Source organism: Crassostrea angulata, chromosome 1, assembly GCF_025612915.1.
Source record: "Crassostrea angulata isolate pt1a10 chromosome 1, ASM2561291v2, whole genome shotgun sequence".
NCBI classification, from domain to species: Eukaryota; Metazoa; Mollusca; class Bivalvia; order Ostreida; family Ostreidae; genus Magallana; species Magallana angulata.
Window position 1 is genome coordinate 35888008 of NC_069111.1, and position 27757 is coordinate 35915764.

The following is a 27757-nucleotide window of genomic DNA, read 5'->3' on the forward strand; positions in this document are numbered from 1 at the left end:
ATTTAACAAATATGGAAAATGAGCTGTTCCTGCTTTGTTATGTTATTACATGTACCCCGTGTCAAACTTGCTTCATGCATATTTTGGGCGATGCTAGCTACCTTCACATTTGCATTGTTTAAATAAATACTGTCTGCTTGAGAAACAATAACAATTCTTGTCAAATGACAAAAAAGAACCAATGCACATAGACCTTAAAAGAATCATCATGCGCGGATCTAGAGGGGGGGTCGGGGGGGTCCCGACCCCCCCTGGAAAATGAAAATTTATTAAATTTACATAGTAAAATATGCCTCGGACCCCCCTGGCAAACACAATTATCCTTCGGACCCCCCCTGGAAAAATTTTCTGGATCCGCGCATGTGAATCTATAAATATCTGTGGTTGTCACGCATATCAATAATATTCAAGTTTTTGACATTACGATTTTCATCACAATAGTTATTTAAAGCTTTGAGTTTTACACCGATTCTTCCTTTTTTGCCTTTAAATGTTAGAGTCCGATCGTAAGGGCATCTGAAAGGAAAAAGGTATTAGTTAAACTTCCCAGTTTGACATAGGCTAAGTTCAATGCAGTATTTTATTTAGAGTTGTACCTTTTCCTCCAGAACTGAACGTGAATTGTCGGTAGTCCTCTCTGTAGAGAACGAGTCAAAAGTCTTAAGTTTGTTGGCACCCTCTTGTTTTCTCTTGTTCAATCTACGACACTTTGAGAAAAAACCTTTTTTCTGCAAAACAAATCAAATAAAATCATCAAGTCTTTAAAATTTCTTTGAATGATAAGAAAAAGAGATTCTTTATGCATTTTGTTTAAGTATAGTAACTTTTTTCTATAGCTTAGTTTAAAATGTAGGAAAATCTTTATGTATTTGTTTTAGAATAGTAACTTTTTTTAGTTTAGTTTAGTTTAAAATGTAGGAAACCTGGAACTTTTTAACTCAGTTAAAGTTTTCGGACAGAAAAAATGCTTTGAATCTTATTAGTCTGCGGTGATTTATTTGATGACCAAACTTTTTTCGGTGGATTTTGTTGTTTTAGATCTAGATTAAAACAACGCAGTTCGAAGAGTTGTTTTTCATTAATGGTGCATTTTATCATTTATGGTGCATTTTTTAAGGTGCAGTATTTTCCTTGAAAAATGTTTTTTGAAATAAGAAAATTGTTAATCATGCCCGATCTATTTAAGCAATTTCTTAAAAAGAGCAAACGGTATGATATATGATTTTGATTACCTTGTATTGTTTCATAAGAGTGTCAGACGCAGTGGATTGAGAACGGGACACAGTAGTGTCTTTTCTGCTTGTTTCTGCAAACGATGTCAGTGCTCCAAGGGATGGATACTGAGTTCTCAAACTCAACATCAACTAATAAAAGAAAGAAAAAAAAGTCATATTGACACAATGGAAAAAATTATTGCATTGCAATTTTGAAGAATTTTGTTTGTCATGATATATAGACGATACTAGTATCTATATTGTGTGATTTTTATATCTGCTTTATCCAACAAGTTGAAATGGTGTGTATATTTGCTAGACAACCCTCGCGAATATGTAATGGATAAATAACGAGATGGTGTTGAATAGTTCAGAGAAAACATTCCCTCCGAGGGCCGAAGGCCCGAGAAGGGGGTGTTTTCTCTAAAATATTCAACACTATCGAATTGTTTATCTTACTTAAAAATATTCCCCCATTGAGCCCCTAAGAAGCATTGACCCATTCATATATCAAACTGTGATGCAGCAGTACCATACACAATAGCCTAACCAAACACACCTTTTTATTCATGGACTAGTGAACAGGTTTGCATGTTATAGAAAACCATATCGCTGTACTGAGCAGAAATAGATTTAGAAGGTGAATTTTTTAACGCAAAGTACACACTTGCACAATGTATATAGAGGTCCACAGTTCCGGGAAAGACATTTTGAATGATATTTTAGACTTAGTCAATTAACAGACGATGACTATCTAAAAAATTTGATAGGAGTCTTATGAAGTCATAGTGCGACAATATCCCCTATATTGTTAAAACTAATGAAAAGGAGTGATATGGTTCAAGGTTTAAAGAGGAAGTCTAAAAGTGTTTATGTAAGTGTTATCAAAATTAAGAAAGAGAGATATTTCTGCAGAAATTTTATTCGTGGCTTATCGGATATACATGTACGGATGACAAGATTCTGTTTTTAAAATTTGGATTTATGTTGGAAATACGTGTTTCAACATTTTGTCATTTTTCTTTGTTTTATGCACTGTTGGATATTTGAATATCCAATTGATTGATCATCAGTTGGATATTTATATATCCAACAACTGCTGATTGAATAGTGAAAATGAAAGTTGACTAAATACAATGGGTGACGTCATAGAAGTTTTTAAAGCAATTATACAGCATTCAAACTCGTTGGATAAACCAAATAAAAAAATCACACAAGTATAAATGTTTAATTTATCACAAATGATTTTATTTCCATAAAGCTATGATTTTATATATAATTGATATATTAATATTATATAATTAACTGGGAGAGCCTCTAAAATGGCAGTGTTTTAACCAAATTGATGATGCAACATTGTGTAATCTGAATATTGTGATCTTGTGCAATACAATTTAGTTCGTAATTTCGGAGATAAATCTAGCTGTTTCAATTTAAAGCATTACTGAAACAGATTTTGAAATAATTTGTTTATCTCTAAATTAGTTTTTCTAAGAAAAAAAATCCCTTAAAACGTAATAATAAAGACTCGAGTTGTCAATTCTGCTGACATGCAGAAAGTTGCGAATACTCGTTAGTTTTAATTGACTCGAACAGTTGTTATTGTTTATTAAAACAAATACTTCTTCTTTGGATTTTAGATATTGAATAAAAATAGTTACTGATGGTGAGATAGGTCTTTAGAGGCTTTTTTGAAAAGAGTTTAAATAAAAACACAACCAAAGCGTTTTCTTTTCGTCGCGTTGACAGAGTAGTTACTTCTTGACAGCTAACGTTTAATTAACTACATTCCTGTGTGTTTTCTTTCATATTTGTGTAAATCATTCTGAAACCATTTTTGTAATGCATAAAGAAATATCGGTTTTGAATTTTATACAAAAATATCATTGAAAACTAGGTCCCTAGAGCATTGAGGCGAAGGCCTGTGTCAAAAATAGTTCTTCCCATAATTATTTGATAAAGGATCACCCGTTAATATCGCAAAGGTTTAGGAGGGGGTAGTATACACTAAATGTATTAAATAAACATGCATATCGATCTTATTCTTACCTTTTTGTTTAACACAACGTGTGACACAAAAATAAAAAAGCCCTGGAATATAGAAATATACCTTTGAAAGAAATGCGTACAAGTTATTATTTTTAAATGTTTCTATGTGAAAATTAAAGTAAAATGCATACTTAATAGTTTCTTTAAAATATTTATCAAATTATATATTCTTAATCATATATAAATAACAGAAAACACTTACTTGTAACGAATTAGCAATTATAAATAAATATTGAAAAAAGTCTGCATTTTTGTTAACGGCTAGAATTCCAAATAACCACGTGACTCCTAGGACAGGCAGTAATGTTCCAAGTGATCTCAAGCCGGATCTGTACAAAATAAATTCAGTTTAATACAATGAATTTTAATTCAATAAACTTTTTTTTTAATTCATAATAAAGTTCTATGCTTAATTATTATATACATACGCGGCTTTTTTCTTCAGTGATGATTTCATCATTACACTTGAAGCTAACAAAACTCGTATTAAGGAAATAATCACAACAAGGTTCAACTGAAACAAAAGAACCAAAACAATTTTCAATGCTAATAAATATTTTAAAAAATGTAAATCTATTCTTATTTTAATGTTTCAATGTCGCTTTCTATCAATGAAATCCTTTTACTTTCTAAAACAATTAGTTCGTAAAATCTTTTGTTACATGTATAACCAATGATATTTAAAACACATATTTATTTGAGCAATATTGCACACATTTGCATATGTTAATAATCATTATCATTGTTTTCAAATAGTGGTAATTTTAAATTTTACTTTATAGAAATTAATTATGTTACTACCCACAGCCTTTAATGAGTACAGTATTAAATACTTTCATTTTGATATTTCCTACAAAGCATGTAAACGTTTATAATGTTATTGACGATATATCAAATTCAATATGTTTCATCTTTTGTTTTACCCTTTCATAACAACAAAACAATCTGTAGTATAAACTATGGGTATATTATCAAACACAATTACGTAAAATGTTATTCATATCAAATACGTTTTATCATAACATGTAGGGGTTTAAAAACAAACTTTCACTTTAATTTCTCCAAAAACGTTAATATTTACTCAGAAAAGGCTAACTCGTATATCACATGAACAAATTTTGAAGGTGGATATTTTTACGAACAAAATATTACCTTGATTTCCATTACCTTGTATTCTACTACATGCATAAATATATTACATTTGGCTGTGTACTCTTTTTAGAATTTTTGGCGGAAAGCCATCTCTTCTAAATCAAGTACATCGCTAAATACCTTTCATATAGGTATAGGGATATGTATATTCAGATACACGTTGATTCGAATCGTCGCTAACTTGTTAAAAATCATTTTCCGCTAAATATCGTACCCGCTAAATATGATAAATTTACAGTAATACTTACAACTATTGTGCAGCAAACAGGAACAATGAAGAGAAACAATGAGCCACTCTCTACAGATAACCAACAGCTAAATAAAATAAAGTTGTCTCTGATATCAATAGTAATACACCCAGTAGTTCATTACAATATCTTTTAGAAATATAATGATATTCAAAAAAGACACATTTAAATTATCTGTATCGCTATTCTCTTCACACTCGCAATTCGTCCTCTTTTATTTCAAACTTTCTAGAACTTTTTTTTATTTTACGACCCATCTTTTAAAATGTGCGATTTTTCACTTTATTTACAAGTTTTCTATAGTTATCGTTTCTGAAAGCGACGTCGATTCATATTTTAAGAATTGTGCCATTTTTACCTGATTACTTATAATTCAAACACTTACTAATGTTTAAGGTGGTATCCTTTCTTCCAGAAACCAGCCAATGTGGATACAGAAATAACCAATGGAATACCTGTAAATTGTCATTACATTTTCTTTATCAAACTACACATATTTCACATAAAAAGTGAGACTGATTTTTTAAATTCTAGACTGACTTGTATTTACGTTGTATAAATTTCTACAATAACGATACAAATTAGATTTGAAATTGTAGTTTTCATCAATTGCTATACATGTTGAATAAGTAATTCCTAAATGAGTTATTTTAATTTCTTACCTGCAATATGAGAAAACATGTTTCATTTAACTACACTTCACAATGGTGGGGTTCTGATACTTTTTTTCAAAAAATTCATTAACTAGGTTGATTTCATAACGTAATATGAAAGTTTAAACAAGAGGCCCATGGGCCACATCGCTCACCTGAGGAACAATAGGTATGATAAAGTCAGCTTAATGGAGTCATAATACAAGCAATCTGGACAATGTACAATAATACACGTAGATCCTGTATAAATAAAATCCATTTTCCCCCTTGGAACTCGGATAGCCCTGATTGCTGCCAATATTTACAAGAGCAGACTTTAATCACCGCTCCTGCACATATATAGGAACTCAACGTTACGCAGGCAGGGATGACCGCACACCTACGCAACTCAACAGGTACCAACGTTTCCGCCAACAGCTCAACCTAACGCAAGCAGGGAGTGCCGCACATTTGCGCTAGAAAGGCCTGAACACCTGCAGGGATGACCATACACTAGTGCTCCGCCTCAACCACCACCAATACAAGCAGGTATGACTATACACTTGTATTAATGCGATATAGAGCAGGAATGACCACACACTTTGTATCGAAGGTTAGAAAACACGGATGTTCACACACTCAATCTACCCATACCTGTTCAAGTTTAACCCCAAACAGTCGCTCATCATAATGCAATAGACACTGTCCCTATATATGTGCCGGCCGAAAATAATTCATAGTATCTAAAAATTGGAAATCAAAAATAAACAAACTAATCCGGCCTAACCCAAAACTTCTGATGCAGAACAACTTATATACATTGAATATTTATTATTGTATAAAAATAATCATCACAATAATTGGTTAACAGTGGATGCATTAATTAAAATAATCAAGAATCAATAAATCAAGGGCAACAACTCAATACAGTAATACAAAAAGATTCTAATGAAAAAATAGCTGCCTGTTTCAATTTTATAGTCACATCACATGTTGAGTATTGCAGTTCTCAAAAAAATCCTTTACAATTGCTTATATATGGGATATTTAGCTACATCAAACTCTGAACCTTCTTGTGAGGCCGAAGAATTGTCCTGGAGCCAAAGTTTTAACAATTATAAAGAATCATGCTGATTAGTTTCTGAGAAGAAGATTTTTAAAGATTTACTCTATATATTCCTATGTAAAACTTTAACACCCCCCCCCCATGTCACCCTACCCCCAGGGATCATGATTTTCACAACTTTGAATCTACACTACCTGAGGATACTTCCACACAAGTTTCAGCTTTCCTGGCTGATTAGTTTCTGAGAAAAAGATTTTTAAAGATTAACGCTATATATTTCTATGTAAAATGTTAACACCCCCCCCTCCCCAATGTGGCCTCACCCTACCCCCAGGGATCATGATTTTTACAACTTTGAATCTACACTACCTGAGAATGCTTCCACACAAGTTTCAGCTTTCCTGGCTGATTAGTTTCTGAGAAGAAGATTTTTAAAGATTAACCCTATATATTTCTATGTAAAATGTTAACACCCCCCCCCCAATGTGGCCTCACCCTACCCCCAGGGATCATGATTTTTACAACTTTGAATCTACACTACCTGAGGATGCTTCCACACAAGTTTCAGCTTTCCTGGCTGATTAGTTTCTGAGAAGAAGATTTTTAAAGATTTACTCTATATATTCCTATGTAAAACTTCGACCCCCCATTGTGGCCCCACCCTACCCCCGGGGGTCATGATTTTCACAACTTTGAATCTACACTACCTGAGGATGCTTTCACACAAGTTTCAGCTTTCCTGGCTGTTTAGTTTCTGAGAAGAAGATTTTTAAAGATTTACTCTATATATTCCTATGTAAAATTTCGACCCCCCATTGTGGCCCCACCCTACCCTGGGGGTCATGAATTTCACAACTTTTAATCAACACTACCTGAGGATGCTTCCACACAAGTTTCAGCTTTCCTGGCTGATTAGTTTCTGAGAAGAAGATTTTTAAAGATTTACTCTATATATTCCTATGTAAAACTTCGACCCCCCATTGTGGCCCCACCCTACCCCCGGGGGTCATGAATTTCACAACTTTAAATCTACACTACCTGAGGATGCTTCCACACAAGTTTCAGCTTTCCTGGCTGTTTAGTTTCTGAGAAGAAGATTTTTAAAGATTTACTCTATATATTCCTATGTAAAACTTCGACCCCCCATTGTGGCCCCACCCTACCCCCGGGGGTCATGAATTTCACAACTTTGAATCTACACTACCTGAAGATGCTTCCTCACAAGTTTCAGCTTTCCTGGCTTTCTGGTTCTTGAGAAGAAGATTTTTGAAAATTTCTCGAAATTTTTCATTATTTTTCTAATTATCTCCCCTTTTAAACGGGTGTGGCCCTTAATTTTCACAACTTTAAATCCCCTTTGTCTAAGGATGATTTGTGCCAAGTTTGGTTGAAATTGGCCTAGTAGTTCTTGAGAAGATGTTGAAAATGTGAAAAGTTTACGGACAGACAGACAGACGGACAGACAGACAGACGGACAGACGGACGACAGACACAATGTGATCAGAATAGCTCACTTGAGCTTTCAGCTCAGGTGAGCTAAAAAAAACCCTGGAATATACCAGAAGGAACATTCACCAAACCCCAAATTGCATTGTACAATAGCTTACCCCAGGCTCCCAAGAGAAACCAGTGGACTCTGGATCTAGACTTGAAGTTATTTGCAACGTACATGGCGTAGTACGTGACTGTAATACTCATGAAGTAATAGACTCCCATTCCTAGCATACTGAAGAAGGTGACCAGGAAAAGATAGTGAATGATGGCCGTGACAGCGCTGCATAATATCTAAGGACAAAATTTGCAGTAATCAAATATCAGCGTTCATTTTCAGTATCACTATTTTTTGTGATGATAAATAAATTCTTGATTTTTAAAGGTTTAAAAATATTATTCTAGTCATGAATTAGCTCCTAGTGAAATTTTATGTAGATTTTTAATTTGCCAATGTGCTGTTTGTAAATGTTATATTCATTTGTTACTTAAAACTTTGAATAATGGAACCCGACGTTATAATATGAAGAGTGTACCTCATTGTCAGTTTTCTCCACAGCCGTGATGAATACAATGTACGACAAAACCAAGGACACACAGAGGTTCAACAGCATTGTATTTTGATCATTCTTCATTTGTCTAAAGTATATCAAATTATGTTTAAGAAAACTTGATTGATATTGGTGAAAATAATGTTAAGATGATTCGCATTTACCTTGTTTAAAATATTTCACTTACTTCCAAGTTACTGTGAAAATCGTAAATGTCAATACAATAAAAGCAATGGAGATCACGACACCAACAAATGACAGCGTTTTCAATGACGATTCATCCTCTGTCTCCTAGAAAAGTAAAGTATAAATTAAAAATAGACATGTACTAATGATTTCAATCATAGTCCTGTTGTTTATTGAATTACATGTGTCCTTAAAAACATTCACGGTCGAATTATATTAAAGGCATTTGATTGCTGTGATGAAACATCAGAAGGAGAATGCATTAAAAAATCATATTTATAAGTATAATTGTAACTATTTTGATGACTGGCGTGAGTCCGTACAGCATGTGTATGCAATGTAGTCAATTCATTCAATTGATGATATATAATACGCAAACTAAAGTTCACTAAGCCGAGCGCACATATTGTTATCTCGAAGTTTTCCCCCTGTGAATGTTTCCTTAAATATATAGCGTATTTGTTTACTGTGGTTTCATTACTATTCAAGAGTATCAATTTTCGTGGATAAAGTAAAAATAACAGTTTCAAGGATACGTAAATTCGTGACCAATGACCTCATCAATACAAATTATGAGTAGAGATTGCACTTCAATGAACATTTAATTTCATGGATAAACTTAACAACGAAATCCACGAATATTGGTATTCAATAAATATATATGAAACCACAGTAATACATGTTAGAAAACCTTCAGAGGGTCGGTCGCAGAGTTTATTAACCTTAAACTTATTTTCTATAATCGATTGCAAAATGATACCTTCGCATATATAGTGATATCATGATATTGTTCGTACGAGTTTGTTCCTGTGTAAAATAAAATTGTGGCTTCATTGAGTTACCCGCAAATTAAAATCCTTTATAAATTTTCAAAATAATTTCTCAGATTATACAACATGTGGAAACAATTGCAACATTAAACATCAAATTCTGGCATTTACCAGTTTTTATTTCAAGCATTTAAAAGCTTCTTACTGGTATATATGGTCTCATTAAGATGGCAAAGTTCGTAAGGTGATTACATAGACAACTTGTGCTTTTTCCGCTAGTAGAAAACTTCTGACAGCCCTTCTCTGACCACCTCCTAAATGAGTTTCATTGTAATTTAATATATTGCGATAAACATTTACATAACATATACTAATGAAGTCAGCCTCACAACTGAAGAAGACATGATTGGTGAACAAGCAAAGTTACCGTAATTTCATACCCATAAAATCACTGCAAATAACTTTACATTGTTTTCGACAACCTTTTTGGACAACTATATAAATTCTAAGCACCAAATATGCTTCATTTCTAGTTACCTTTCGCTTTAATTCAAAATAAAATCTAATTTTAAAAAATGTTCAAAGAAATTGCTTTCAACTGTGCTTTTAAATGAATTACAACTCACTTTGTGGTAAAATTCCATGAAACGCAAACTGGTTTAAGCTCATTACTTTGATTTTGATTCTGAAAGTATGAAAATTGATTCTTATTTATCAAACATTTAAATTTTAGCAACTCAAAGTATTTCCTCATTTACACTATAAATAAAATTATTTTAGAGATGTCTTTTTAAAAGAATTTACCTTGTGATAGAATGTAAGGTTGAGCGGAGGATTTAATTCCCCGAGGTCCCTCTGGGTTGTCAAGGACAAGATGTCTGAGTTTACATATTCCTTAACAGTCTTTTTTACTTCCGTCCGGGTATTGAGGTTTTCTCTTGAAATTTAAAATAAAGTAAAATCAAACTTAATACAGTAAAACACGGTTAAACATTAAACGCCCCACAAAATCCTAAATGAAAAATTGAACCTTGTCAGCATTTTAATGAATTCATTTTTTTTGGATCATAGAAATTTGCAATTTTTTCGAAAACAATTTTGACTATGACATTAAAAGGAGAACAATTTTCTCTAACTCGAATGTCATTATGCATCAAAGATGTCGTTCGTAAAATGATGCATACACACTTAGATTGTGAGACATATGTGTAGGTACAGGAATTTGACGTCAAGAAACATGTCTATTGCTTACAATTGTATATTATATATAGGAACACGGGTGGGCTTTAACAAGGTTAAATCCCTATTCAAGTTTAAAGAAATACTAGTATGTACATGTGTACAAAATAAAAAGCTTTACTAATATAACAATGTAAAACATTGCTTACAGTATTATGGGAACCTTTTTCAATTTAAAACATTTTATGTCTACATTAAATCTTTGGCGAAACGAACTGGCCAAATAACGATTTGTAATCACATAGTACAAAATACAAAACGTTTTAAAATTAAATCGGCATCAATGCAAAACCGACCGATATTTTGGACTTTATTGTGATGAACTACTTTCTGTAATTTTTTTACCCAATAAAAATGCATCTAAAAAGTACATGCACATCGAATACCAATTTTCTATACGACAGGAGTCTCATGTGTAAATAGAGACCCTAGAATTTTTTTTTATCCATTTGAATTGCACTTCTTCCACAGGAATGTGTAATTTTTTTTAAAAAAATCAATATCGCCTAAATGTGCCGCATAAATAATTTTGGACATACTATGATAAATATAAACTTACATCCTTGCAAGCCCACACCGGAGTGGAGCAAAACACCCATTTGCTTGGGGATCATAAAATGTTGAAATATTATTAGGAAAAACGTAAACATACATGTACCATGGATTTATATATCATGTCAATTTTACCTCTTTGAGTTGGTATCTGTTGGAAGAATGTCTGATATTGTTTTATAGATGACTGCTACATAGTTCATTTCTAAAGAAAAACACAATTACATGTCAAAATTAAGGAGCAAATTTTAATTCAAAAAAATTACAAACTGAAGTAAAATGTTAAAATGTTTCCATGTTCTTGTTGAATTCAAACAGATAACATCCTTCCTACCTGTAGTTGTCTTGCTAGTCTGTTTAGGGAGTTCAAGAAATGTTGCAGGATTCTCAGTAATATCAGAGTTATCATTCTTGGTCGGAAACTTTATTCCCTCTTCTTCAACATTGACTTGGTCTATACTCAACTCTGCAAGGTAAAATAGTCAATGTAACATTTATAGTATTTTTACGCTAGTCAACAACAACAACTTGAAAAAGGAAACAAAAGTATATGTACCAAAGTTTGCGCCGCTGAAATTGAATTTCGTATCGTTCTTTTTTAAAATTTGTTCACTTAGCTTGTCCATGTTCTTCATAATTGCACTTGCATCTTTCGTTGTCTAAAAGGAATTTTAAAAATGGATAGTTCATAATCATTTTAAGCATCGTGATTCACAAATGAAAATAAAATCGGTTCATGATACTATGATTCAAGAATGGCACCTCTGTGTTTACTGCACTCCAGGATTCTGAATTATTCTTTGATAGGACGTTATCCACCACTTCGAAAAATACCTATAACAGACACTGTATTTAACGTTGATGAATATCTGGAGAGATAGATAGATAGATAAAAAAAGAAATCATGGTTTCATAATTTCGAGTGAAGTTTCACTCGCATGTTATGTATTTTAATTTCTATTTACACATTGTATCCTTATTACACGACCATACCTGTTTCTCTACTGTTGCCCCTGAAAGTGATGTGACGTCGACAACTGCCTCTATAATGTCCATAGAAGACTGGATGTCTCCTGCACTCATTTCTGCTGTCGTAGATGTAAGGTTTTTCATTGTCTGTAGGGTATTGGTGACTGCCTTTTCTACTTCCTCTGTGTTGTTCACACCATCTTCTCGTAGAGCAGTTAACTAATAAGTGTATTTTTTCCATCAAACATGAATACTAATATATGTTTGAGATAGCGGTTGATGAATAGACATATCAGAACACATTTTTTCTTTTACCCTTTAAATGTTTTTATTTGCAAAACGTTAAATTATATTAAGCATTGATACGAAAAGTTTTCTGTAGTTATTCACTTACATAACGTGCACATTATGTTAACTTTTATTTTTCAGACTCAAGAGCTTTTTCACAAATATATCTATGTCTTTCTCTAATTCACGGATAATCAAACTTAACATCAGGATAACGTGAATATAGCAAACTTAGTAGACGTGGAGAGGAGAAAAAGGTGGTTAAATATTGCATTTTCTCTATACATTTAGGATCAACACGATCAACTCCATCACCATTTTGATTATGCTCTTGCAATTCCTTTCCATTACGATAAACTAAACATGATTTAAGATCATTCCGTACAATTTTAATTCTTTTTAAATACGTTGTGTGTTTATCTACATATTAAAATACCTTCAATGATGCTTCATGAAAAACTTTATCAGTACAGTTCACAAGGTTGGGATTTCTCCACTTGCCTTCAGAATCACATAATCTTGTTGCAGTTCCTTAACAATAATATTGCGAAAAAAAGTTATAAGCTTAATATATGACGTTAACATCTACGAAAAGCACATACATAAGCTTACTGATGAAGAAACAGTAATAAATGGCATGCAGATGGATTTTGGGATACGATACCTATCTGATCTTTAGAGCAAGAGGTTTTGCTTATTGTGCCTGCAATCGTTGAACTCCATGAAATGCCTTCTGCAGTACCGTTAGGACACATTTTTTGTTCTACAAATAACGTTTATGTTTGTAATTATCTACAACTGCTGTGGTGTTGATAATACTAATGACAAAAAAATTTTATTGCTGATTTTGGCTTCATAATTGAGATTTTCTTTTAGATATGATCTGTTTACTTTATTTGTATTTATGATAGCTTTTTAATTATTCATTTAAAATGCTTACCTTTTTCAGTGACGTTGACACGAATGAAAACTCTTACTGGATCAGGGTAGCTTGAATAGTAACAGGTATAAATTCCAGAATTACCAGGTATCGTAGAGGAACTTTCTAAAGTCGAGGTTGTGTTGGTATTGCTAATTTGATATCCAGCAGCTACAGCAGTATTTTATAAAACGGTTTAGAGTTACAAGAGGACCCATATGCATGCGAAACAACACTGGACATTGTCTGATACAAATCAAGTAAAAGTGTTATCAATCAGAATCAATTCTGGGCGTGATTCGTAATTATAAAAAAACAATCATATAAATATTCCTACTTCTAGTAAATCATTTATTTGAGAACACGGAATATATGAAATGCAGGATGGGTATAAGGGAACTTAATCTTATTCTTTATCTATCATTTTTTTTTTGAATGCACGGCATCATATTTAAGGAAAGACATAAATGACTCCGATCAAAAGAATTACAAAATTAATTTCTCCCAAAACTGTGACATTTTCTGTCGAGATACCCAGATCATATAATTTAAAACAATTTTAAATCTTAGCAACCGAGAATCTTGACAAAAGTGTTATAGAATTCCATTTTTGTTTTAAAAAAATGCAAATGTATCGGGATCAGTTCAAATTTAAATATGTTTGTATCATTTCGTTATTTCGTAGTTTTTAATTTCTTTAAAAACTAAGACTGTTTGATAATTGTTTTATTCCACTGATTAGTATGTCGTAGATTGTATCCATATATCAACATTTTACATTATTTTTGCTTGTTAAGTGTGTTGAAAGCTACGGCAGTTAAAACACTGTACTCAAAGGTTAAAATGAAGAGTTTTATTATGACGTCACAAACGTTGAATGCTGTAAACTGAAACGTCACAAGCGAAAATCAAAGTTCACACTTAGGGCTGTTACTGCGGCTTTTCCATTATTATGAACTTACCCTTTGAATAAGATAGGAATTTCAAGGTATAAATCACATTTGCAGACAAAGCCAGAAGTTAAAAAAAAATGTAAATATAAGCATTAAATCATGATTTTTTTAAGTATACAGTCTCATAACTGCAGCGATGTGTGCATACAAATTTTCATAACGCACGTTACCCAATTTGTATGCACACACCGTTGCAGATATGAGACTGTATACTTAAAAAACATCAAGAATCAATTCTATAATACATACAAAATATTAGCGAATAACGATTTTTTAAAGCATTAAAACAAGTATTGTGCAGAATTTATTTTATTTCATATCTATTTATTTATTTATTTATTTATTTATTTGGGAGGGCTGGACTTTTTTATGTTACAATGTAACAGAATTTGCAAGATTGTCATCTCGAAAATGTAAGGAACCAATTATAATGGCATAGATCATTGATGGAACCAAGTTAATTAAAATAGTAGTCAATGGGTTAGTAAGATTACGTCTTTGTTTAAAACGGATGGGGGACGACAAGAAAGAAATCGGTCGCTATTGCAAAACCCTCGAGAAGATATTTCTTGTCAAACTATTTATGATTTAATTTTTAAATACACATTGCATGGATTTACAAAATGGCCAATTGGTAAAAATCATTATGAAATAAAGCAAACTGAAATCTATTGTATAATAACAAAAAATGAAATCCTATCTGAATAGTTATCAATCTAATTTATGAAATTCCGATGGGTAAAATGATCGCTTTTGAAACTATAGTTATTTAGGTGGGTTTTTTTTCTATTTTAAAGATAATGACATTAAATAATAAGCAGATTATAGATATTAGTTATACATTGTAATAATATATTATGCATAAAAAATTAAAATATTATCTACACAGAGGTTGGCTATGCCAGTGTTTCCTCTTCTAGATATTCAACCATAAATATGAAATATATTTTCGAAATACCTTTCAAATTGTTTTGATTGTCTTTCAACCAGACTAAACTTCCATGAGACAAACCGGACAATGATATAGGATTTACAACGCTGCATTTAAGATTCAAAATATCTCCACTTCGTATTGAAAAGTCATATTGAGGTAACATTGCAAGCTGTAGTCTTGGAAGTACTAAATAAAAAATGTTTCTCATTATCAAAAGTAATGACGTTTAAATAATAGTTTAATTACTTGTTGAATATAAAAAACGTTCCTATAAGAGTTTTGATTGAATGTAAATGGTATGTATATTTTGATTAATGAATTTGTTATAGATGACTGGAATTTAGACCCTTTGTGTTTAATAATTTCAAACAATTTCAGATTATCGTTAAAGTATGATTTTAAATTTACATGTAACGAATGAAAAAGTAATTACTAGTAAAAGATGGATTGAAAATGAAAACGACATTTGTAAATCAATGTAGAGTAAAGAAATGCAAAACGATGGATCAAAATTCGCAATATGATTGTCCAAAGTATATTTTATCATTTTCCATCGCAATTTGACGTATGTTTAAGATGTTTCAATCTTTTTTACATATACTTACTTTTAATAGTCAATTGTCTTTCAATACTTGTCACCCCGTTTGATGCTCTAATCGTCCAGTTTCCTTTGGAAAAAGAAAAAGAATATAAATTTGATAAATTTTATTGTACTCGTATATTAAACGCTTAAACCTTCATTTAAGTATAGTATGTTTTCCTAAACCCCGTAGAGTGGCTAAGGGCGTTGTCGAATAAGTAAATGGCTCTTCTATGAAAGCAATGAAGTAAGAAATGAATAGGAAGTCCATGTAGTGTTTTTGTCATTGCCAATATAAGCTTGTTCCATTCACAATTTTCTGTACAAATGCAGGACTCAAACTTTAAAGAAATCATTGACATCATAGAATACTTTTATAACATTACCTTCATCACGATTGTAAGCTCTAGATATGTTGAGGGTATTAATTGTTGTGCCGTTTGTAGTTGCAGATGACGTCATTTTATATCTCGTTGCAGCATCCGTAACCATTATACCATTCCGAAACCACTGAATTTCATACCTGTAGGCGTCGGTTGTTTCAGCAGTGAACCAAACAGGATTTTCTTCACGTATTATCTGATTGCTGACGTTCATGAATAAAATTTCGATTGATTCTTCAAAACAAAGAATTGAACTCGTTTAGCAAGATATGTGTGTCAGTTACTAATTTCTGGTTTTAATTGTTCTTTTTACGTGTCCTTATTTATTCAGTATACTTTGATTTAAGTTTAAGAAAAAATCAAAAGGCTGCATGTGTTTACTATTTCATTCATGAAGAGGATTTTAAACCGTTGTTTAAATTGCAAAATGTTATAACAAAAATAAAATATGAAACTTATTTTTATTATCAAAATGTATAACATTTGTATAGAACAAACCCTTTTCGCAATATTCGCCTTTATATCCCATAGAACAAAGGCAGGTCTCATTCTTACATGTTCCTCCGTGTTGACAAAGGCATGGTTTAGCTATGTCTGAAAAAATGTGAATAATAACATAGTGTAACAAGTCGAGCGGTCCTTGCCACAAAAGAAAAACACCGTTTTTCTAACACACAACAATTTATTCAGGATGGCATAATATCAATATCACAACACAGACTAAGATGCTGACCATTTCAAACAATACAACCTGAAACCCGGGGCTATCACCGTTTTAAAAACTACTCGTCATAAAAATAAAGAAAATGTTACTAGTTCTCGTATCTGCAGGATTTGTCGTTCTCAAGCTCAATATCAACAATAAACAGCGTATAAGAATTGTACTGAATAATAAATATTAAATGCTTAAACTTGCGCCGATCCGGACAGCTAAACTCGACACAGGCAGTCTAATTCTATCTGGTAAAATCACACCCCCTCCCCAACTGTACTAGGTATGCTAATTAAGTCCTCATAATTTCCAGTAAACTGTAAATAACCTAGTGTCAGCCTTATCCGGACTCCCGGACAACTCGTTATAAAAATGAATAACCTATTTGAACTAATGAACTAAGAAAATCCGAACAACAATAATGCGGATTCCGAACAATCCGGACAACTCGTAATTCTAAAATTGAAACAGTTCAAATAAATATAGCAGTTCCTTTTATAGACCATAACTAATAACTGGAACTATAAACTCTGGAAAGACTGGTCTACATGGTTGTTATACTGTACGGATTCTGTCCGGGCGACGAAGTCCTTATAAAAATTAGCATCGTCTACGACCAGGTTCATCTTGGTTATCTACCTTATATGGAGTTCTCAGAGGAGTGCTCAACTGAACGGGATGTGATCGAGTGATCAAGTGATACTGCTGCTGGAACTAGCCTATATTTATAAACTTCTCCAACCAATGAGTACTTGTCCTTTTCTGTCCGGACACTAACAACCAATCAAATATCTGTACGGATTTTGGACATTCCGGACAAGTTTCCTAATTTCCGAACAAGCATATTTAAATAATAAATAAACATTTTATTCCTATACAAAGCCTTGTCCGGATTAATTTATTTACACGGACACATATTTCTAAGTCAAAATACGCATATAGCTTTAATACACATCCTTGCGATATTTTACACTAAAGGAATTTTGAAATTAATCGCCTTCTGAAGTAGTGCGCGTAGCGATACACTTGAATACGGAAGTTCGCTACGAAGACATAGTTCATCAATCGAGGTGACAGATAAAAGCAATCACCGATCATACTGAGGTAAAAATACGGAACAATAGTGATCAGCATCTAAATACAATAATACATGATATAATAAGGCATACAACAATGTTGATAACACAAAAATAAGTGTCAGAATAACGTTTGCATGTCGATGAGTGAAGCGGTCCGTCAAACAGCATGTTCCGTACAGAGAAGTTTGTGAGCGGTAAAATGACGATTATCTCGCGGAAAGAGCATTAAAATGGCATGAAACTGAACAGGGTGATTAATCTGGTAAATATAAACATGTTTAAAACAGTTATCATGTATTTACTCGATCTAATTACGGGTCAAAGCAGATAATTCGATCTCGTAAAAATGTAAACAAAGTACGGGGGTAGTGTCAAAACACGAACGATAATTCAGAACATGTAAACATTGGTATTTTGATAAATCACGCCTATAACAGGTCTTTGACAGGTTAACAATAAATAACTGAACTTGATACGAGGCATTTTAACTACAATTGCATGTCTGATGAAATACACAATCAAATATTAATAGAAATACTTAATTGATCATAGATGATCATATTACAATAGAAACACTTTTAGGGTACAATTAAGCATAAAAATAAAAGCAAGACAAATATCAATATTTGATCATTAATTTTTTTTTAAAGTGATATGTAGCTTAATACATTTATTCATGAATATAAATACAATTTTAAATATAAATATATGTAAATGCAAACCTTCAATATAAAAGGACAGTACAAATCCGCTCTCACTGAATCCAAAATCACTGACAAAGGTCACTTTTGTTTCTGTGTTTTCCGTATACATCTTTTCGGAAGGTTGAAAAATTTTATCTCTGTCAGTCTCACAGAACTCTTTATTAAAGAAAATACAGTTTGAGAAGTATTGCAACTATTTACTTGGTATGTATTACATAATACGCTTCGAATGGAATGATGGACCCTGGTACTCAAAAGATTGAATTACACTCTTTATATAGCGTGCTAATGAAATCACATTAAATTAGAAATCGCTCATCATTTCTAGCCTCTGAGGGATATCAAGAGAGGACAAACAAATCTGTCAAACCCAAAATATCCAACGAATTAACTTGAGTACACCATTCTATTTGTTCACTCTAGTAACTTAGTCTGACCTCATTATAAAGGAGAGAACACAGCACCATACATTCACTTTGTAGTCACATATTGAAACAATTGTATAAAGATACCTCCAAGTCCCTCTATGGTCACATAATCAGTGCATTTTGTCATAACACCTTTCTCCAGACTCTGGGATTGGAACTGAAATACTAAACGAGTATTGTCGTCCTGGATAACAGGCTCTATCAACCACAGGCAATTCTTTTCACTAAAGAAAAAAAGTAATTAATGTTATTTTGGATAAAGAAACCTGCTTAAATGTCTTAAGTTGAGAACCATCAACATCAATTTACCTCGGATAGGCTTCAGGAAAATTAGGCGATGCGATATAGTTTGGCGTCCTATCAGCTTGCATTATCATACCGACACTTGAGCAGCCATCAACTAAGATAAAGGTTTCCTTAACAGGTTATAATTTCATCTCTCTAGATATATACATATATACATTGTATATCTCGAATAATATTTGATTTTCTGTCCAAGCGGCAATGTAATAAAAATATGTCCAAATATCGATTCATATCTATTTATTAAAGATAACATTAACAACATAGAAGCTGAAACTTATTTATTGTGAGCACTGACAAACTTGTAATAAGAATCAATTTCTCGCATGAAATTTATAGTGCAATATAATTTCTTTTATATACAAATATGAAAAATGAAACTGTTAAAAACAAGTTTCAATAACCTTGTGTCTGGAGGATTTCAAGTATACATATACCGAATTTGCAATGTTCAAAAGTAATTATATGATTGTTGGAATGGGGACGAAATTTGAAGGAATTACGGTCAAGGGGGATAATAGCAGCCTACATTACATCCATCTTCAATTTTGATATCATTTATAATATAGATACGAATTATATTTAACGCTTAAACTTTACTTGAAAACATTTATCTCATGTCTATTTTTCTTATAAACCAGTTCATTTTAATTACAAATTCTAAATGTAAATTGTTCATGCGTATCATTAACATGAATATTTTTTACATAAGAATGAGGACATCTTTTGATTAAATCATCTTTATAATTAACAATGAATTACCTAGTGCAGTTGCATTTATTGCCATAAATCGGAAATCAAAACCCCCTTTTGCGTCATTAGAATACGTGATTAGTTCCAAAACAGCGTCTGATGATCTCGTCTGTATAATATTTGGACAAAAACCTTTTTCAGAAGGGCATATGACACAATCATCAATTTCTGCCATTTCCGAAAGACCTGTAATTACAATAAAAGTGAGGGACCATTGTATATGCATGCCGACAACAAACTAAAGACACTCGTTGTTTTAAAGTTGTAATGTAAAGAAGAAATGTAGTGGTAATTTACAAATTTTATAACGTGAGGTATAAAGTGTTACATTTTTATACGGATTAGATGGGTATTTTGCTGAATTTTTATCAATGAGAAGTATGGTTAAAACTTGTATTATATTCTAAGAAAAACATATTTGGTATGTGCAATTTGTTTTTTATCGTCAATTTTTTTTATTGTTTATTTTATTTGATCATATTTCTTTTTATATTTTATAAAAATCAATGCTCTTAACTTTGTTTTTCTTCCATAAAATTTTGCTAATAACGGCATCTGTGAATTACACACTAAAAATGTTTTTTATATTATAACGATAATCTTCTGAAAATAAGCCAGCCATTTCCCTTGTCATTCCACAAACTTTAGCTGCACTTATAAAAGCAAGAGATACACGTAGGGTCGTACTAAACAAAAACCAATTTATAAAAATAAACCAATGTTTTAAAAATTATATCGGGATACGGATGGTAAAATACTTTGACATATAATTTTGTCAAGTTTTTCGAGTATTTTCTGGAAAAAAATCATTGAATTACATTGATAATAATATATAGATTATCAAATTATAATATTAAATATTCAAATTTAAGGCAGCATTCATTAATTTTAATAACACAACACATATTGAACCTAAGTATAATTGAAGTGTTCCTATCTTCAAATCCTTCAAGGATATAACACTGTGCCGGATAATCATGCCAGTGCCAAGGTGGCAATTGTGCACCCGTCTAAGCTGCATGTATCGAAAAATTCAAATGTCATATGATAGGCCATTGCCTAAGGGGTTTATAACCACCTTTGTTATTTATGTATCTCACCTGTCAGGTGAGATAATCACCTTTGAAAAATAAATTCCTATAGGAAAATATATTTTCCTTAGGAAAAACAATTTTCCTTTGAGGTATTTGGAATTTCCTACCAGAATAAAAGAACTTCCAATAAGAACTTCAATTCAGATAGGATTTGAACAAAACTCACATAAGATTTTAAAACTCCGATAAAAAATCTTATTTTCTTATAGGAAAACTACCTGTCTGATGCAGTTCCTGCAGGAAATACTTTTCTCCTTTAAGAAATTTAATTCCAATGGGATTTTTAGAAAATCCTACAAGATTTTCAATATTTCCTGTAGGACAGTTATATTTCCTATGTGAATTATTGTTTTCCTCTGGGATTTTATTTTTTAATATCTCACCTGTCAGGTGAAATACACTAAAAACAAAAGTGGTTATAAACTCTCTAGAGAATGGTCTATCATTTGGTATATATGGATTTTTACGAAACTGTAGCTTAAGCGCGTCCAAAAATGTAAAAAAAAAAAATTGGCACTGGCATAATTATCCAGCACAGAGTTATATGTTCTAATTGTACGTATCTTGATATCAATTATGTCCATCTTTAAATTAATTATACCTATCTTCAAATGATTAATAGGGCTGTATAATTCAATTGAATCTATCTTTAAATGAATTGAAGATTTATATTTGTAAACCCATTAATGATAGGTGTAATTTATTTATACCTACGTTTATTTAAACCTATCTTCAATTCATTTGACGAAAGGTATAATTAATTGAAGATAAATACATCTATTTGCAGATATGTACAAAAATTTGAATATATGTTAATTTGATGGTCCATATAGATATGCATTATGAGGTTTTAACACACTTTTTTAAATTTTAATTTAATCCAGTGTCACCATTGCCAGGAACACAACACCATTTAACCTTTTTTTGTATATGCATGTATTAGTGTTAAGCATTTTACCATAGAAGAGGTTCAGAACAGTCATATCACCGCAGGTCCAAGTCCGAGGATATACCATTATTCTAAATTTGCTCTCTGTGAGTATTTCCCACACGCAGGTTAGATTTCTGTTTTAGAAAAAAAGGTTGTTTCAATGACAATCTAGTGTTGCGTTTTTTAAGTAAAAGCTTTATCATTGTATTATTATAATAATTGTGTACTCACCCAGCGTATCCTTTCTGTACTGGAAATTGTTGCGGGAAAACTACCTTTGTACTTTGATACGAATCAAGATGTATTCTCTGACGTCTTTCACAATGTTGCACATAAGCGGGGGACACTGAATAGGATTTCAAGTACATATTTTTTTTACCATGATAAAAAATATAATAATGCCTCTTAGAACTAATTGATTTTTGTACAGATTTTTTTAACCAGATCTAGATTATACCTAATACAGCAAGGAGTAGTATTGTCAGCGTTGTATTCATTTTCGAAGTTGATTGACCTATAAAAATATGAAGTTAAGAACATATTGCAAATCAATAGGAAATAATGAATTGACTTGTAAGATTGTCTAAATTATGTACGCGTTTTAAAACTTCAAATCTTCATCCCATGTATCCCTTGCATTTGTCTTATTTTTTTCATTATTTTATTTCATTTTGAGAGCTTTTGTTTAGTTCTTCCTCATCCTCATTTACAGCACTCATCAAAATAAACTTCTATCCTGGTTAAACCCTGGCCTAAATCTGTGTACTTGTCTACTACTTATCACGTCCGTATGTACTTTATAATATTGTGTGTGTTATTCTAAAATACATGTACTGGCAACATTTATGTCTAATTTAATCGAGAATTTTGGCAATATTTTTTATCAGAACGCCTAATTAAGACAAAGACTAAATGAAAGTAAGTACATAAAACACAATAACACTTTAAGATCAGTATACATGTACGATGGCATAATTTTAGTTTGTAAATAGTAGTTAAAAGAGATCAAGTTTATTCAAGGAATAAGGAATCATTCTTTGAGTATTATGAGGTGATACCTTCGGTTGGGACGTGGTCAAATCCATTAAAGCCTGAAGGGCTGAAGATTTAAACACGCTCCGACCGCATTTATCACCTTTTAATTTTCAAAGAATGATTTCTTATTACTTATATTTATATCATTTCCGATTTGTACACTTTAAAACAACATTATAACCCTTTGTTAAACAAGTAAAACAAAATTAGACAAACTCTATATAGCAAAGCAATACTTTCGGATGGAATGATATTAATAAAGATAAAAAATAAACCAGCGAGAGTTCCATCATACACAACTTTTATTTTGATTAAACTTAATAAAAACAATTATTTCTATAAATCCCAATAATATATGTCTGATATAGAATTAGCCTATTCCCTTTTGTGATTATACATTCAAAATTTAAAAATCTTTTTAAAAATCATTTTAACTGATATTTTAGGCCAGATTTATATGATTCAAATAATATCATGAAACAAATCCACAGTTTTCAATGAGCTACTTACGTATTTGGTTCAGAACGTAAAACGACCAACGAATAATTTACATAAATGTAAGTTCTAACTTTTCCGATGTTTTGGACACGATTCGCAGATATTCATGTACATGTATCAGTAGATTTCTCTGTCACTAACGCAGGATATCAAATGTTAACTTATGGCAAAATTGTTACATGCGAAAGCTGAAACATTAAATATATATTTCTGGCTACGTTAAAATGTCTTACCTCCTTCCTGTCGACAGAAAAAGATTATAGATGCGAGTTGTTTCCTGCTTCGATTCTTTCTTGGCAAAACAGAACTCTAAGATTAGCTTGTTTCGGTGTACAACTAGGGCGCCATGAAACCGTGAGATAATGGAGATGACACAGCCCTGTTACCACTTATATATTTTCAACGTTTTCCTCTTCATAAATTTCTGACAAACATTAGTATCAACTTACTGAGTGTGTGCACTTGTAGAATGAAAAAAGATTGTACTTATAAAACCTCAAAAATCAAGAAGGAGAAAAGGCTTGTGTTTAACTTTTTTCCATACAAGGAAGAGATGAATACTTGCAAATTTGTTACACCTAGAAATATGAAATCCTCTACATAGGAATAATTCATTAGGTGTTTTTATAAGAATCCACTACATATATCATTATATTAGAAATAAATCAGTCATGTTTACCTAACGTTCTCTAATTTTTCTGATTTAAGTTTAAAGAGGATGTATGACAAAAAATTATATGTTCGATGATAAATGTAATACTGTTTAAGTACAGGCTCAACTTTTTTGCACCACTTTACAGTTCAATAATAGTATTGGGTACATATTATTAATTTTTTTCAGTAACTGATAACAACTGTTGAGATTGTGATTTATAGACAAGAATAAACAAAACTCTATTTATGTGCTTACCAATATTGCTAAAATCTATATTTCATTGTGTTTTACACAAAAATGCCTCCTTAAATGGTGTCTTTATAGTAATTACCCTCATATGTTCTTTCCAAAACATCCCACATTCAAAAGGAGGCCCATAGATTACTTCGCTTACCTGTGGATTTCTCTTAATCCACTGCTAAAATGTTTTAAAATGAAACCCCAATGGGACCAATTAAACCCTTGCTCCAAAGATCGGGGGTCTAATCCAATTAAATTTACGAAATTTAAGAATGATTCCGTCTAAAATAACAAGTTTTAAGGGACCTTGACCCCGGTGACGTTTACTTCTTATGACAGTGCGTCACAACATCAGAGTTTCCACCAATTGTGAAACTATTTTTAACGCCGTGTTTTGGTGTCTACTTGTATTTCTGTAGCAAAATGAATTATAACAGCTTCTATTAGCCTAAACACAGCAGAGAATTCTTTTCTTAAAAATAGCGAGAAATTATCTTTTCAGAGTACCATTTTTTCAAAATTTGAACATTTTAGTCAAAACATGTTCAAATTCCATATCTTAAAAAAAAAATGTTCAGGCGCCTATGCAAATTTTTCCAAAAGGTATGAAGGACCATTTATCCATTTTTTTTTCACTTGTAGCTTCACCGATTCAATGAAAACAAAATACACTATCGTTGATTTGAGACCAAAAAAACTTTGAAAAAACACCAATCCAAATTTGAAGATGGGTGGATAAGGCGTGTAAAATGCCCATACGCGGTTGGACAGGCTACTGAAAAATTAAAGTATCAATAAATCTGATGGGTTTTTTTTTAAATCATTTAAAACAATATATATTTAACGAATCATTGATTTTTAACCTAAAGGTATGTTCAATACTTGGAATTTGTTGACTCAAACAGGCGTATACGGATCAAAACCTGCAAATACTGTCATTTTTTAGAACTTCAAGGCATTTTCTTTTATAGAGTGGGTCTGTGCTCCATATTTTTCTCATAGTCTAATTAAGGTCTGTTGGAGAACAAACCGATTTCAATCAACAAAAACGTGGAGAGATGACCCACTATACTCAAAAATTATCATTTTGTATCCCAACAATTGAACGTTTTGAAAAAATAATACAAGTCCGGTAGTTCGTGGCCTTTGTCACACATAATATTTAAAAAGCCCACTTTGTTGTGTCTGAAATGGCTCAGTGGTTAGAGTACCTGGCATAAGCTAACCTTATATATCAAGGGGTTTTTATGTTACGGGCTCGATACCACCAAAATTTCCGACAATATTTTTTTTCTTGTTTTTTGTTAAATACAGTTGTATATTAAAAACTGACTATAGTTAGAAATTTTGCTTTTGCAAAGTTGTATTATAATGTATTTGAATATATTTAATTGGGGGAAAATAAATTCAAAAGTGTATTTCACTACTAAACCGAATGGGCATTTGCGCCATCTTATTCCCCCATCTTCTTTCATCAAGAAAGCTGCATTTAAGCATCACCTAAATTGTTCCATTGAAGTGCTTGTGATGAATGTTTTAAATATTTTACGTATAATTAGCTGAAATAAAAAATTGATCAAAGGTACACAAAGTCAATATGTTTACAAAAGGATATAAGAACGATTGTTAAAGTACTATCAGTTTTTATTGATTTGAGGGTTTTGTTGAGGGTTTTTTTTAAATTTCCTTTAATACGGTATGTTTTAAATACACTTCTATCCGTCTGAAATACTTATCCTTTGGAATAGTGACGGGTCTAGCTTATCCTTTTTTTTTATATTTCACATAAAACTGTGTGAGCATCCAGGGCAATCAGTTTTTGGAACGCAGTTCAGTTCGCAATTCAAAATATAGGATATCCAGTACGTTTTTCCGGTCCCGCGATAAAACGATCGCAGATCTTTTACTCCCCGCAGAAATTAAACTTCTGGCCTTAGATAAAGGGGACAGGGGGACAGGCCGCTTACTTACATGGCGTGACGCATATATTGCCCCGTAGCCCGCATCCGATTCCTATTACACTACAAACTTGCATGCATGTAGCAAAATCCAACGGTGCATTTATATATTATTTTCGCTGACTTCAAATTATTACAACAATCACAAATAATCTGATATCTAAAAATGACTACAACATTAGCCTTGAATATTTCAAACAGACTTACTTGAGTCAAACCACATTCGGATTTAAACAGAAGGATATGTATTTATCCTTTCGTTTTCTTAAGATTTCTTCCGCCTTAAATCTAGGTCATCCATTCATGTGGTAAACAAATTAGTAACGTGTACAGCGATTACGAGTGGGTGTAATCGTGTTCTTATTATCAACGGATTCTGCGACGTTGATTCATAATGCTGAAATCAAATGATATTTTGTGATGTAAAGAAGGTTTCTTAAACTGAGGAACACACGACGTCTTAGGAAATCGATTGTACATTTTCTCAATAATAACTATTTAAACAACTTTGGCTAACAAAAGTGGGTCACAAAATAATGCAATGTTCGACAAAATGCACAATGTATGAAAAGGATACAATGAATGGCAATATATGTGAAGCTTTTTGTATTTTAATATTTAACGTATATGTATCACAATTGTACTTCACATTAGTTCTTAATGAAGAGCATTACATTTGTGATCATATATGGTAAGCAAGGAAAGATTTGTTACTAATCCCGAAAAAAGTTCCGTCAAAACTTTACCATTACTTTAAAACATTGAGAACTGAAGACCTTCCTAGCGTTTGCATACTTCAATGGAATAGCAGCTCTTGCAAGAAGGGTACACGGTTTTCAGTCACATTTGTTGTAACTGTTTCGACAGTTTATTATGTTCCTTGATTTTGGCAACGTTGTCGTTAATCTCCTGTACCTGACTGATAGATTTATGTAAGGTGGGTTTTTGGTTTGCTTCATCTTCCTTGTTTCAAATATGGAAATGTACCTTCGCCTTGCGAATTTCAATCAGTTCTAATATCTGCAACTTGTGTCAAGTTCAAGTCAATCGGAGACCTCTTCGCTTTGTTTCACGACAGTTGGACGAGCAAGTATAAACTTCCCTTTCATATAATCCTAAGGCATGTACTCGGCGGGCAGTGCATGTAAATAAGAGACTAAATATGCTGTAACCAAGCAGAGATGGGAACGT

General features: G+C 32.0%; 1 protein-coding gene across 5 annotated transcripts; it reads right to left on the reverse strand.

Moving 5' to 3' along the window:
- Positions 1–370: 370 nt before the first annotated feature.
- LOC128182961 (adhesion G protein-coupled receptor L3-like) lies at positions 371–27597 on the reverse strand. Of its 5 annotated transcripts, XM_052851752.1 has the most exons (35): positions 26774–27595; positions 23947–24137; positions 22638–22694; positions 22412–22526; positions 22208–22314; positions 20165–20341; positions 19409–19499; positions 19184–19323; positions 18690–18827; positions 16675–16770; positions 16180–16410; positions 15819–15881; positions 15238–15399; positions 13348–13497; positions 13072–13170; positions 12844–12938; positions 12144–12338; positions 11913–11984; positions 11707–11809; positions 11485–11616; positions 11286–11355; positions 10164–10296; positions 9986–10044; positions 9565–9673; positions 8591–8694; positions 8389–8491; positions 7969–8146; positions 5049–5118; positions 4664–4730; positions 3692–3777; positions 3466–3592; positions 3264–3305; positions 1233–1364; positions 597–728; positions 371–516 (listed from the first exon to the last, which is right to left on the reverse strand). In XM_052851752.1, the coding sequence occupies exons 3-35, from the start codon at positions 22675–22677 to the stop codon at positions 487–489; spliced, it is 3648 nt and encodes a 1215-aa protein (XP_052707712.1). In that variant the 5' UTR covers positions 22678–22694; positions 23947–24137; positions 26774–27595; the 3' UTR covers positions 371–486. The 5 variants fall into 5 exon arrangements, with proteins under 5 accessions (XP_052707712.1, XP_052707705.1, XP_052707731.1 ...); XM_052851745.1 differs by lacking the exon at positions 23947–24137 and having other exon boundaries at positions 26774–27597; XM_052851771.1 differs by lacking the exon at positions 22638–22694 and having other exon boundaries at positions 26774–27594.
- Positions 27598–27757: the final 160 nt, after the last annotated feature.